The sequence below is a fragment of the Ostrinia nubilalis genome, chromosome 28 (assembly GCF_963855985.1).
Source record: "Ostrinia nubilalis chromosome 28, ilOstNubi1.1, whole genome shotgun sequence".
NCBI lineage: Eukaryota > Metazoa > Arthropoda > Insecta > Lepidoptera > Crambidae > Ostrinia > Ostrinia nubilalis.
The window spans coordinates 598,921-610,282 of NC_087115.1; the positions used below are offsets into that span (position 1 = coordinate 598,921).

The 11,362-nt window shown below is 40.8% G+C and overlaps 2 protein-coding genes across 2 annotated transcripts in view; one reads left to right on the forward strand and one right to left on the reverse strand.

The window, feature by feature from the left end:
• LOC135085520 (catenin alpha) overlaps positions 1-11,362 on the forward strand; it is a 113,768-nt gene that overhangs the window by 67,260 nt on the left and 35,146 nt on the right. The window lies entirely within an intron of this gene.
• On the reverse strand, positions 5,164-11,314 carry LOC135085135 (peroxidase mlt-7-like). The gene is made up of 4 exons (XM_063979890.1): positions 11,166-11,314; positions 9,389-9,587; positions 8,681-8,786; positions 5,164-5,296 (listed from the first exon to the last, which is right to left on the reverse strand). The coding sequence occupies exons 1-4, from the start codon at positions 11,286-11,288 to the stop codon at positions 5,164-5,166; spliced, it is 561 nt and encodes a 186-aa protein (XP_063835960.1). The 5' UTR covers positions 11,289-11,314.

Below are 11,362 nucleotides of genomic sequence, written 5' to 3' on the forward strand. Positions count from 1 at the left end.
CGCTGAAGTATTGGAAAACCCTAATTTTAACATATCTTTTATTAAACTATTATTGACATGAAGGTTTTAGTACTCCTGTAGCTGGATAACAAAGTCTCGGTTAGGTTAGGTTAGACTTGCAACCTTACACATACACAGCGGCCGCGGCGCGGCAGCGCCATTTAAGTTTCAGAGAAAAAAAAGAAATCTTAATTACATTTCCGATTGCTGTTTAGGAAATGTGTAAATTTCCTAGGAAATGTGTCTAATATAATTTACATCACACATTTCCGGGTGATTTTAGGACTTATACACAAATCCTAGGAATTGTAGACAATGACGGATTTCATACATTTCCTGTAATAACACATAAAAGAAAGTCGTGTTAGTTACTCCACTTATAACTCAAGAACGGCTGAACCGATTTAGCTGAAAATTGTCAGGGAGGTAGTTTAGAGCCAGGAGAAGGACATAAGATACTTTTTATCCCGTTCGAAATTAAAAAAAAAGTCTGCTTATTTATTGCCATTAAGGCGGAACAAAGTTCGCCGGGTCAGCTAGTATTAGTATAGATGTGACATTATATGCCAAGAGGTCGATTGACCTCTTGCCATATAATGTCACATAGCACTAAGTACGACTTTTACTCCGTGCATTAAATGACATAGACAAATAGTTTTTAACTTACATAACCATTTTATTGGGTTCACAAGAGCCTGAGTGATGGACAGACATATTGTATAATATTAAACAATGGAACTGATCCGAGATAATATTGATGGACTGTAAGATAAACGTTGCGATCTTTTCCGCAGTCGGGTACGGGCGCAATTGAAAAAAGTTTAGCAATACGTAGGTCCACCCACAAGGTGGACCGACGACGTCATAAAGGTAGCAGGAAGGCGCTGGACGCAGGCCGCTACCAACCGGGCAGCATGGAAAGCATTAGGGGAGGCCTATGTTCAGCAGTGGTCGTCCTCTGGCTGGAATGATGATGATGAAATTAAAAAAAAATATAGAGTTGTTTAGTTACAGACCGGCAGACAGTGGTGACTGAGTTTGTTGCGGCGCTTCTTCTCAACACTTGCCAAATGTTTGTCTCGAAGCGCTGGTAGGGCAAAATTAGTCTATACAAATAAAGATAATGTTGAATTTGATATTTTGGTATTAAAATGACATTCAATTTGTACATTTCGTTGTGTAACTGACCGTCTACTATACCAACAACAATGCGCTGAGCGCCTTGATCTATGACACCAGTCTGTCAGTCTATAGGTTGAAGGCTCCACTCATCATCTGTATTATTATTACAAATGCGAGAGTAAGGCCCAGAACACACGGTGAAATGCAACTGCAACGTAAATGCAACTTCTAAGTAGTTACTTTTGAGTTGCATCTAAGTTTCTGCCATAGCGTCCGTTGAGAGACCACACATGACGTGACCAGTTTGAAACTGCGTTTCACCGTGTGTTCTGGGCCTTTCTCTTTATTTTTCAAGAATATTACGCCCGTATTCAAAAACACTATGTACTATTAAAGCTTCTTATTTATAGTCCCGCTTTCATCATCATCATCATCATCATCATGTCAGCCATAGGACGTCCACTGCTGAACATAGGCCTCCCCTAATGCTTTCCACATTGATCGATTGGTAGCGGCCTGCATCCAGCGCCTCCCTGCCACCTTTACGATGTCGTCGGTCCACCTTGTAGGTGGACGTCCCACGCTGCGCCTTCCGGTACGCGGCCTCCATTCCAGAACCTTGCTGCCCCATCGGCCGTCAGTTCTGCGCACTATGTGCCCTGCCCATTGCCACTTCAGCTTGCTAATCCGTCGGGCTATGTCAGCGACTTTAGTTCGTTTACGGATTTCCTCATTTCTGATTCGATCTCGCAAAGAAACACCAAGCATAGCCCTCTCCATAGCACGCTGTGCAACTTTGAGCTTCTGTATAAGGCCTATAGTGAGAGGCCACGTTTCCGAGCCATAAGTTATCACTGGTAACACACATTGATTGTAGACTTTCGTCTTCAGGCATTGGGGTATTTTGGACGAAAAGATGTTACGTAGTTTCCCGAACGCTGCCCAGCCGAGTTGGATTCGACGATTGACCTCCTTCTCGAAATTGGACCTACCTAGCTGGATCGTTTGTCCGAGGTAGACATACTTGTCGACAATCTCGAGAATTGAGCTCCCAACTGAAACTGGGTAGGGCGCAACATGGATATTCGACATAAGCTTCGTTTTATCCATGTTCATCCTCAGGCCTACCTGTATAGTCCCGCTTTACTGGAAGGCAAAAGAAGAAAGGATAGAATTTGTGACACTGTCATAAGTAGAATTGTATTAGCTAAGCACCATTTTGACTGCATTTCATCTTCTTTATACAACAAAGTAAACGCAGCACTCCACATCTACTCCCTTCCCACTTTCAAATGTAAAATCCTTTTAAGTGAATGGCTTCTTGGTCTTGATTATGACGCAGTAGAAACTTTGATAAAGTAGTGGTAATGGTAATTGTATAATTTGGAAAAAATTGGTATTAAAATTAAAATAAAAATAAATCTAATCATAATGAAACTAGCACTCTCAGTACGAACTATATACACACATCACTCACAGTTAGGTACTTACTTCTAAATAATGTGTAAACTTAACTATTTAATTTATAAAATAGAAGTTAAAATTAAGACTAAAATTAAAACAAAAATACTTTTAAGTCTGCAATGTCAGCCTGTATGAGGTGGGCGCTAGCAACTGCGACACAGTCCTTGACTAATGCAGTTGCTAACGCAACAATGTTTGTGCATGTAAGTGTTTTTGTTGCCAATAAAGATTTATTATTATTTATTATTATTATTATTATACTATGAGGTCCCACAGTGCGCGTGGACGCACAGGGTGACACACGAACCAATCACAGAGCTCTATTCAACGCTGTGCATTCGATTTGCCGCTTCACTTCAGCAAGCATCGTTTGTGAATACGGGCGTTATTTTCACGACCCTCTGGCCTAGTGGTTGGCATACTGCCTGCTAGAGGTCATGGGTTCGATCTCCGCACAATACACATTCGAAACTGCTCTAATCCTTCTTCCCATTGAGCTATTGTTTTGTGTCTCAATATGGCTGGAAGACGCAGTGTGGGCAGGCCTCCCACTAGGTGGACCGACGACCTGGTGAAGGTCGCGGGAAGTACCTAGATGCGGGCAGTGCAGGACCAGTCGTTATGGAAATCCTTGGGAGGCCTTTGTCCAGCAGTGGACGTCATTTCATCATCATCATCATTTCAGCCACAGGACGTCCACTGCTGAACATAGGCCTCCCCCAATGACTTCCACATCGCACGGTTGGTAGCGGCCTGCGTCCAGCGCCTTCCTGCTACCTTTATCAGGTCGTCGGTCCACCTTGTGGGTGGACTTCATTTAGCTAAACGACGTACGAGTGAGCGTTCTTTCCATTAAGTTATTGTTTTGTTTGTGACGGTCAAACAAGTCTAATATTATTCTAAGTTAACATCTTCACCTTGACCCTATGACATGCACACTAACTTATTATTTATTTTTTATTGTAAAGGTCATTCTTGACGTAGACTCATCTAGACAATGTGTTTGTTTGTTTGTTTCATAATAGTGCACTATCCTAATATATTGTATAGTTAAAGCGTTTTATAATATTTTTTGCAAGTTTTTTGTCCCGTTGACCCCAAATATCAGACCAGTTCCTAAGAATAGCGCGTTCAAGCAAACAAACTCTTCAGCTTTATAATATTAGTATAGATAGATAGATACCGTAAACCGCCTCTGTGGTCAAGTGGTAAGACCACCCGCTACAGACGCAGAGGTCCCGGGTTCGATTCCCAGTGGGGGCAGATTTTTCTGTTCGGTTTGGTTGGTGGCAGGGCTTGTTCTAAGTCTGCCTGGCTAGCTACCACCATCTTACCTAAGTCTGTCGCCATAACAACAATGTTAACAGCATTGTTGTGTTCCGGCAGGTAGAGGTAAGATAGGCAGTTCCTCCGTGGTTGAGGATTCCGGGTGAAGCTCGCTTCCACATTCGGCCTGATCGTCACTCACCATCAGGTGAGATACAGGCCAAGAGCTTCCTCGTTGTGGATAAAAAAATAGATCCTTGTTTTTTTCATAACACATTTTTGCAATGAAACTCATAAAATTGTCATGATATTTATTAATTTTAATAATAAAAACTAATTAACATTTGATATTTCTGCTCAATGTTTTACAAATTATTGACATTTGATTTAAAATATTATTCAATTTACCTAAAACATAAAGTCACAAAAATAATTCAAGTGTCAAAGTTTAAATAAAAATAAAACAAACGAATTGACAACCTCCTCCTTTTTGAGTCGGTTAAAAAGTAATAAAAACATAAAATTAATATAAATTTCGTGCTCGATATAATTATCTAATTTTGTAAATAAAGTATAAAAAATCTACTAAAAGAGCAAAATGAAGAAGAAGTTGACATTTACCAGTAAATGCCGCACAATTTTAGTATATCTTGTTACGTAATATTTTTAATAGCTATTTAAAAACACTTCTCACAATATACATAGAGAATGGACGGATAAAAACATTAATCACATAAAAAAGAGAATGTACTAATTGTGAGAAAACTGAAAAAAAAATACAAGTGCTTGTTAACCCAGTTTTAAGCTACTGTTTACAAAAAAAAACGTGATTTGCAAAATGGGTGTTTTATCTAATATGAAACCAGTAACATACTTTAATTTGGCATTGTCACTCTGTTCTGCTTAGTGCTTACTGCCATTTTTGGGCTCACTGTGTAGTGCTTACTGCCATATATCTTAAAAATATCTGTCGGAAATTCTCCACGAAGGCAACGAAGGGTTCCGTAGCATCGTGCATAAACGAATGATACTTTTAGTTTGAGTTTATGTTGCTATTATAATTTTAATAGCTATGACTATTAATGTATAAAAACAAAAGATAGTTTCCTTCCCAATGAATCAATTCCCCTTTAATTATTTACAAATACATTCTGTGGCAATTTCAACTGAGACTTACAGACAGAAATATGGTCTTTTATCAATCTTTGGCAAGACTAAATATTTTTTTTCTCTACAGCTCCTAAAATCTAAAACCTCCTACTAATCTGACTTACTTAACATAACGGCCAAGCTTTAAAGCTTGGCCGTGCCTTAAGGCAAGTAAGGCGACCACCACGTCTGGTGGGGTATCTTGAAAAGGTATTCTCCGTCCCGCTCGCACTCGTGGTCCTTCCACGGAGCAAAGTTGAAAGCCTCATAGCGGGAACAGTCTGTTATCTCGTTTCTGGAAGAAGAATTAGGAAAGGAATTAAGATTTTATTATCATGTTCTTAAAGGTGGTTGTGGCTTAGTGGTTATTGCCTCTGGTATATTAGAGAGAGAAGGTATTTTCTGCCTGGAATTGCTTCCTTCCGAGCGGGTGTTGTGCTCGGGGACCAAGTTCCAATTATCGACCATTTCGTTTTTCAGGGTAGAAAACTAATACCGCGATGCAGGATTACAGGCGCGATGGTGTATGCCATAGTAACTCAACCGTCAGCGCCATCTGTTGGTTGATGACTACCACTTGTCTGTAGTGGCACGCCGATAGATGTCGCCGCAAACTCTCCTGGCCCCCAATTTGTGTCCTTAAGGCTTGGTATTTCTGCTAAAGTAGGTATTTCGCGCTGTCAAAATCTGCGCGCGCAATACTTCGCCGAAGACAGCGCGCCAAAGAGCTCTCGCGGCTACACAGTATAGAAATACGCAGTTTAGAAATACGCAGTTGGTTAGGTTAGGTTGACTTCCTTCCGTTCAAGCGTCACACTCAAAGCACTTTCTAATACAAATCATATCCAAGTGATACAAATTAAAACAACTTTCAAAATTTTTGGGAATATATTTTACAATCGAATAAATATAGAATATAACTGCCAAAGTAAACACGGTTCAAAGAGGCGTGGCGTCACCCGACCTTCCGGAAGTTCCGCGCCGGCTAAAAGAATTTCAATATTACGTCATCCGACCTATCGGTAGATCCTCGGGAGCTTGAGCGATTGGAAAAACATTTTTTGATCAGTTACTCGTAGTAGCGATTATTTAGAGCTTGGATAATAAATTATAGTTGTTGCAATTCACAAAGCTTTGCATGTGGTTAATTACATTAATCAGTACACGCATCAATTTTGTTCAGTCTTTTTGTTTATTAATAAATAAAAATATCATACTAAAATTGCATACATATTTGTTTGTATTGGTCTGGGTGTTTTCTTTCCATAATTTATGTATAACGTATGTACGGGGCTCTGTATCGAAAATCACTATGAGCAATGAGCATCACACACGGTTACCTGGAGTGCATTACCGCAGCAAATTTTTTATAAATGTTGTGCTTTAGAGAGTCGAGAGTATAGCAGATAATTAGTCCATCGTGAGCAGAAATTTGTCCACTAATAGCAAAATTCGTTCAAATTATAGTTTTAAAGTTATTAGGAAAACACATATTTTGCTGCGGTAACGTTTCAATCATTACCCTGGCAAAATTTTTTTTTGAAAGTCGTTTTATCCCGGAACCAAATACATGGATAGATAGCTCTTGTTGCGTAGTAATTTTTCCACGAATAGCAAAATTTTTTCGTGTTCCGGTTCTCAAGTTATTTAGAATTTTGCTGGGGTAATGTTTTGTGATGTCCCAGATCTCGTAAATGGCTCAACGCAGAAGTTTGAAAAAAATACCAATGATAGACCTTGATATGTCCAAATTAGTTCAAACATTAGTCATTGATTTGAATGATAAACACCAGTGTAATTAAAAGATTTCAGAAAATCAGATAAAACGTATTTGTGAGTAAACCAGTACTCTTACAATCGAATAAAAAAGTGTAGCATGTACCCTTGGTACACCTTTATAACCACAGTAAATATAAATGATGTGGCTTTGCGCAAAAGAGAGATTTCAAGAAATCTAATTTATTTTAACAGTCTTACTTTCGTGGCCGAATACGCGATTCCCTTATAACAAGGGAACATGGAATACAATGGACAAATTAAAATGTTCCTTGAATAAGCTATCCTGTTAATTTCAGCTTTATATAACGACTTATAAGAAAGTTATCGAACTGCAAAAAAATATCAGGAATTCTTCTATAAGGCGACCAAATTATAAAGGTTACAAAAAAGCGACCGTTCCATACATATTAAGGCTTGCCATCTTAAATGAACGGTATAATATCGAGGTTTCGTCAGTACAGTTGCGAACAAAGGTGTTTGTGTAGTGTAGTTGAGTTGAGAGGTCAGATTATTGAAATAATAAAACGAACATTTTATTTTTTAAATACATTTTAAAAATAATTTACATTACAGATAACAATGAGAGGATGACATTGCAAGGTGGTGCCAGTCCAGTCTTAAATCTGTTGACATCTGCTGCATCTGCCATCTTTTTGGCTAGAAGATTCTTCTATCTTGCAGCTTTGACCTTTAGCTACAGACCTTAGACAGTATTTTTGAAACATTCTTACGCATGGTGGAGGAAGGGACGCTCTAGAGACTCAAGTCTAGAAGGAGTCATATGAACTCCAGTTTTAAATCCGTTGACATCTGCTGCATCTGCCATCTTTTTGGCTAGAAGATTCTTCTATCTTACAGCTTAGACCTTTAGCTACAGACCTTAGACAGTATTTTTTATTATTTATTTGTGTCAGTGTGCTCTTCTAAAGAGTGTAAGACGATTGTATGTAGGTACTATTAAAATGTAATTTTAACTCATTGGTTTTGTCTCATATTTGTATCATGAGTAGAGTCTTCGTTTAAAAGGATGCGAACGATTTAAATTTCAATAGGTAGACAAAATTGATAATTCTTAATCATCAAAAATTTAAGCTTTCTCCAGTAACACTGATATTATTATACTGTGACTCAGCAAAGTCATCATTGTCAAAAATATTGACAAATCGCGAACTGTCACGGCCAAAAAACTGACACGCGTCCGTCCTCCGTAAGCGCCACCGCGCGACTGATTGAGATTGTCCAAGCCGTCATGGACGATTTTTTCCACATTTTTTAACATAGTAACTAAATAAGACGCAATATAAAAATTTCATCCGTTAAAAGCCCTCAAGTTATTTCTGAACTTTAGTCTAATAAAAGATTTAGAATCTCAAATCGCTTATTTTAAAAATAAAACCATAAATAGAAAACGAATAGAGGTAACTTTGGGAATTTATTCTATCGAGTCAACTTCATCAAATCGTGTTTCCATCCGTTAATAGCCCTAGAAAATATCCTCAACTATGCCCAATAAAAATCTTAGCCTTTAATTTTACTGTTTAGTACCTCAAAAATGAAAAATGAAAACCTCATTTTCGCCATTTTCTCTGCTACCCGGCCTTAAGGCGATTATCACACTGCACCGCGCCCGCCGCGGTACGCGGGACGACAGATTTAATCATTGTATGCAAGTACCTCAGTTTGTATAGAAAACGCGCGGCACAACACACTGACAACGCGTTTGCGCGCGGGATTCCTTATAATGTGGCCACGCGGACCGCGGCGGAGCGCGGTGCAGTGTGATAATCGCCTAACCTTGGGATCTTGTTGGAAATAATGTCCAAATAAAGTTCTTATCTATCTTTTAATGTTTCTACATGTACATTGCAATGAAGTATTGAGTATTGAAAAGTAGACTTACCCGCGTCCAGGCAGGTAGAACACGTTCGGCTGGATGGCTTCTACAGAGTCTGCGTGCGCGCACATGATTTTCGACATGGAGATGCGCTTGATCTCGCGCAGTTGTTCTGACAACAAAAGTACCGGTTATATTCTATAAATAGATACTGCTGAGTGTGGAAAGTCCCATCTTCTACACTAATATCATAAAGACAAAAGATTTGATTGTTTGTATTGAAAAGGCTCCTAAAGTACTGAAATGATTTGAAAAATTCTTTCACCATTAGAATCTTACATTATTTCTGATGAACATAGGTGGTGTTCACCAGGTCAGCTAGTATCTACCTAGATACTAGCTAACCTGTACCTATAGATTTAGTACCTACTATATCTAGCTTTTGCACATGGTATCGAGCGCGCGTCTCCATCTTCCAAAAACTCTTATAACAACTACCCCATGTTCCTGGGTCTCTTAAGTGTCAGTGGTTTGAGAGTGTAAAAAAAAACCAACAATTCATCCATTCTATCAACCATCCTCTCAACCTTTTATCAGACAATTAAACAGACTGAAGAAATGTGACTATTAAAGCGTGTTTAATTTCCTTTCGCGACCCATGACAGTCCGCGCGACCAGTCATTTCCCTATGATCGCGCCGGCGATGGCGATCTGCAAGCGTTGGTGTGGTTGAAGCTTTAAAGTTCTAAACCCTCAAAAATCATACACCCTTACCTCCAGTAAAAGCGCCAGGGTGTACGGTATTCTCGTACCAGAACCGTTCGGACCTGCGCCATCTCAGCAGCTGTTCCGTCATGATGCAGGCCAGCGTCGGGCCCATGACGGCTCCTGGCATGGCCCTCTCGCCCAGCAGCCCGGCCATCAGGTCCACGTCGTCTATGTGCTCGTAGGCCGCCGTTATGGCCTCCACTTGCTGGGAATAAGGGGAATCCAGTTCATTCGAAAAAAATGAAATTGTATCGAAAGTTTCTGAATTTATCAAGATTACTGTTACTGTCCGTACCGCCCATTTATTGTCCTGAAGCAGTGGTAGGGTTAATACTGGGACGTGTAAAAGTGCTTTTTTAAAGCCTACTTACAGAAATAAATGAGTTTTACTGAGTTTTTTTACTGAAAAGTAACCAGCTTCCAGGTTAGGCATTCCGGGCAAGGTCCGTTTCTACCTCTCGCCTGATCATCACTTTCCATGACGTCATACGTCACGCCATGAGGCTTTACGTCTATTCAAGGCAGTTTCTTACTGGAAACCAGCAAGTGTATAATCTGAGTACATGCCTCCTTGGGAATCCACTGGTAGAGATCATAGATGACCCCTCCCCCACTTGGTACGAATCCACTAAGGCGGAGCTTTCCACTGAAAATATGCCAGTGGAGTTGTTAGCTTACCTTCTTAGGCATCCACTGGTATAGGTCATGAAAGTGCTTGGCCAAGGGCAGTTAATAGCGGCCATCTTGATCAAGGTAAAGATTCCTCTAGCAGCAGATAGTTGTAGCCTTACCTCCTTGGGCATCCACTGGTAGAGGTCGTGGAAGTGTCTGGCACAGGTCGCGATAGCATAAGCACTCTTTAGAGTGCGATATATTTTTAGATTCTTTGATGTAATTGGGTGGCAGCGGCAGGTACGAGTAGATAGCAAAACCAACTAGCATTTAGTTGTAGCCTTTACTCCATTGGTAGAGGACAGAGGTCATGGAAGTGCTTGGCCAAGGGCAGTTTATAGCCGCCATCTTGCCCAAGGTGAAGATTCCTTGCAGCAGCAGATAGTTGTAGCCTTACCTCCTTGGGCATCCACTGGTAGAGGTCGTGGAAGTGCTCGGCCGCAGGCAGCTCGCACAGCTCTCGGTAGCGGTTGTATGGAGGCAATCCCACGTCGCGCGTCTTTATGATGTCCGCCGTCATCACGTCTGACACGAATTGGAGGCGGCCGAGGGAGCCTTACCTGAGCCTGTTGCCATAGCAACAGTGTTAACAGCAGATGGAGGAAAGATTCTTCTACCTTCGGTTTGATCAACATGTTCCATCAAGCGAAAAGTGTCGAACTGCAGGCGGCCGAGGGAACCTTACCTGAGCCTGTTGCCATAGCAACAGTGTTAACACCATTGTTGTGTTCTGGCAGATGGAGGAAAATTATCAGATGCCCTACAGCGCCATATTAACAAACAGCATTGTTGTATTCCGGCAGTTGGCGGTAAGAGAACCATTTCCGTGGTTGAAGATTCCTGGAATATCTCGCTTCCAACATCGCTTTGATCATCATTTCATCAAGTCTGATGCACACTAAGAGCATTCTCCATTGTGGGAAAAAAGTACACATGCACCGAAAAAGCGTAGCTAGTCTGGAAACGCTCGAAGGTTATACCACCACACTCTTGTTTCTAGTCTCTCGACGTATATAATGTGCCTTTATGTCTGTCTAAGGAGGAGTTTCTTACTGAAAACAAGCCGGTAGAGTTGTGACTAGAGTTAGTACTAGTTGTCTTGTAGCCGTACCTCCTTGGGCATCCACTGGTAGAGGTCGTGGAAGTGCTCGGCCACAGGCAGCTTGCACAGCTCTCGGTAGCGGTTGTATGGAGGCAATCCCACGTCGCGCGTCTTCATGATGTCGGCCGCCATCACGTCTGACACGAATTGGGGGCGGCCGAGGGAGCCTTACCTGAACCTGTTGCCATAGCAACAGTGTTAACAGC

Excerpts from the sequence above, each read along its gene's own strand:
- LOC135085135 (XM_063979890.1), bottom strand. The coding sequence starts at position 11,288 with ATGGCGGCCGACATCATGAAGACGCGCGACGTGGGATTGCCTCCATAC. Across the intron at positions 9,588-11,165 it reads ACCAGTGGATGCCCAAGGAG|CAAGTGGAGGCCATAACGGC; the intron begins GTACGGCTACAA and ends CCTTATTCCCAG. Across the intron at positions 5,297-8,680 it reads TTCTACCTGCCTGGACGCGG|AAACGAGATAACAGACTGTT; the intron begins GTAAGTCTACTT and ends TTCTTCTTCCAG.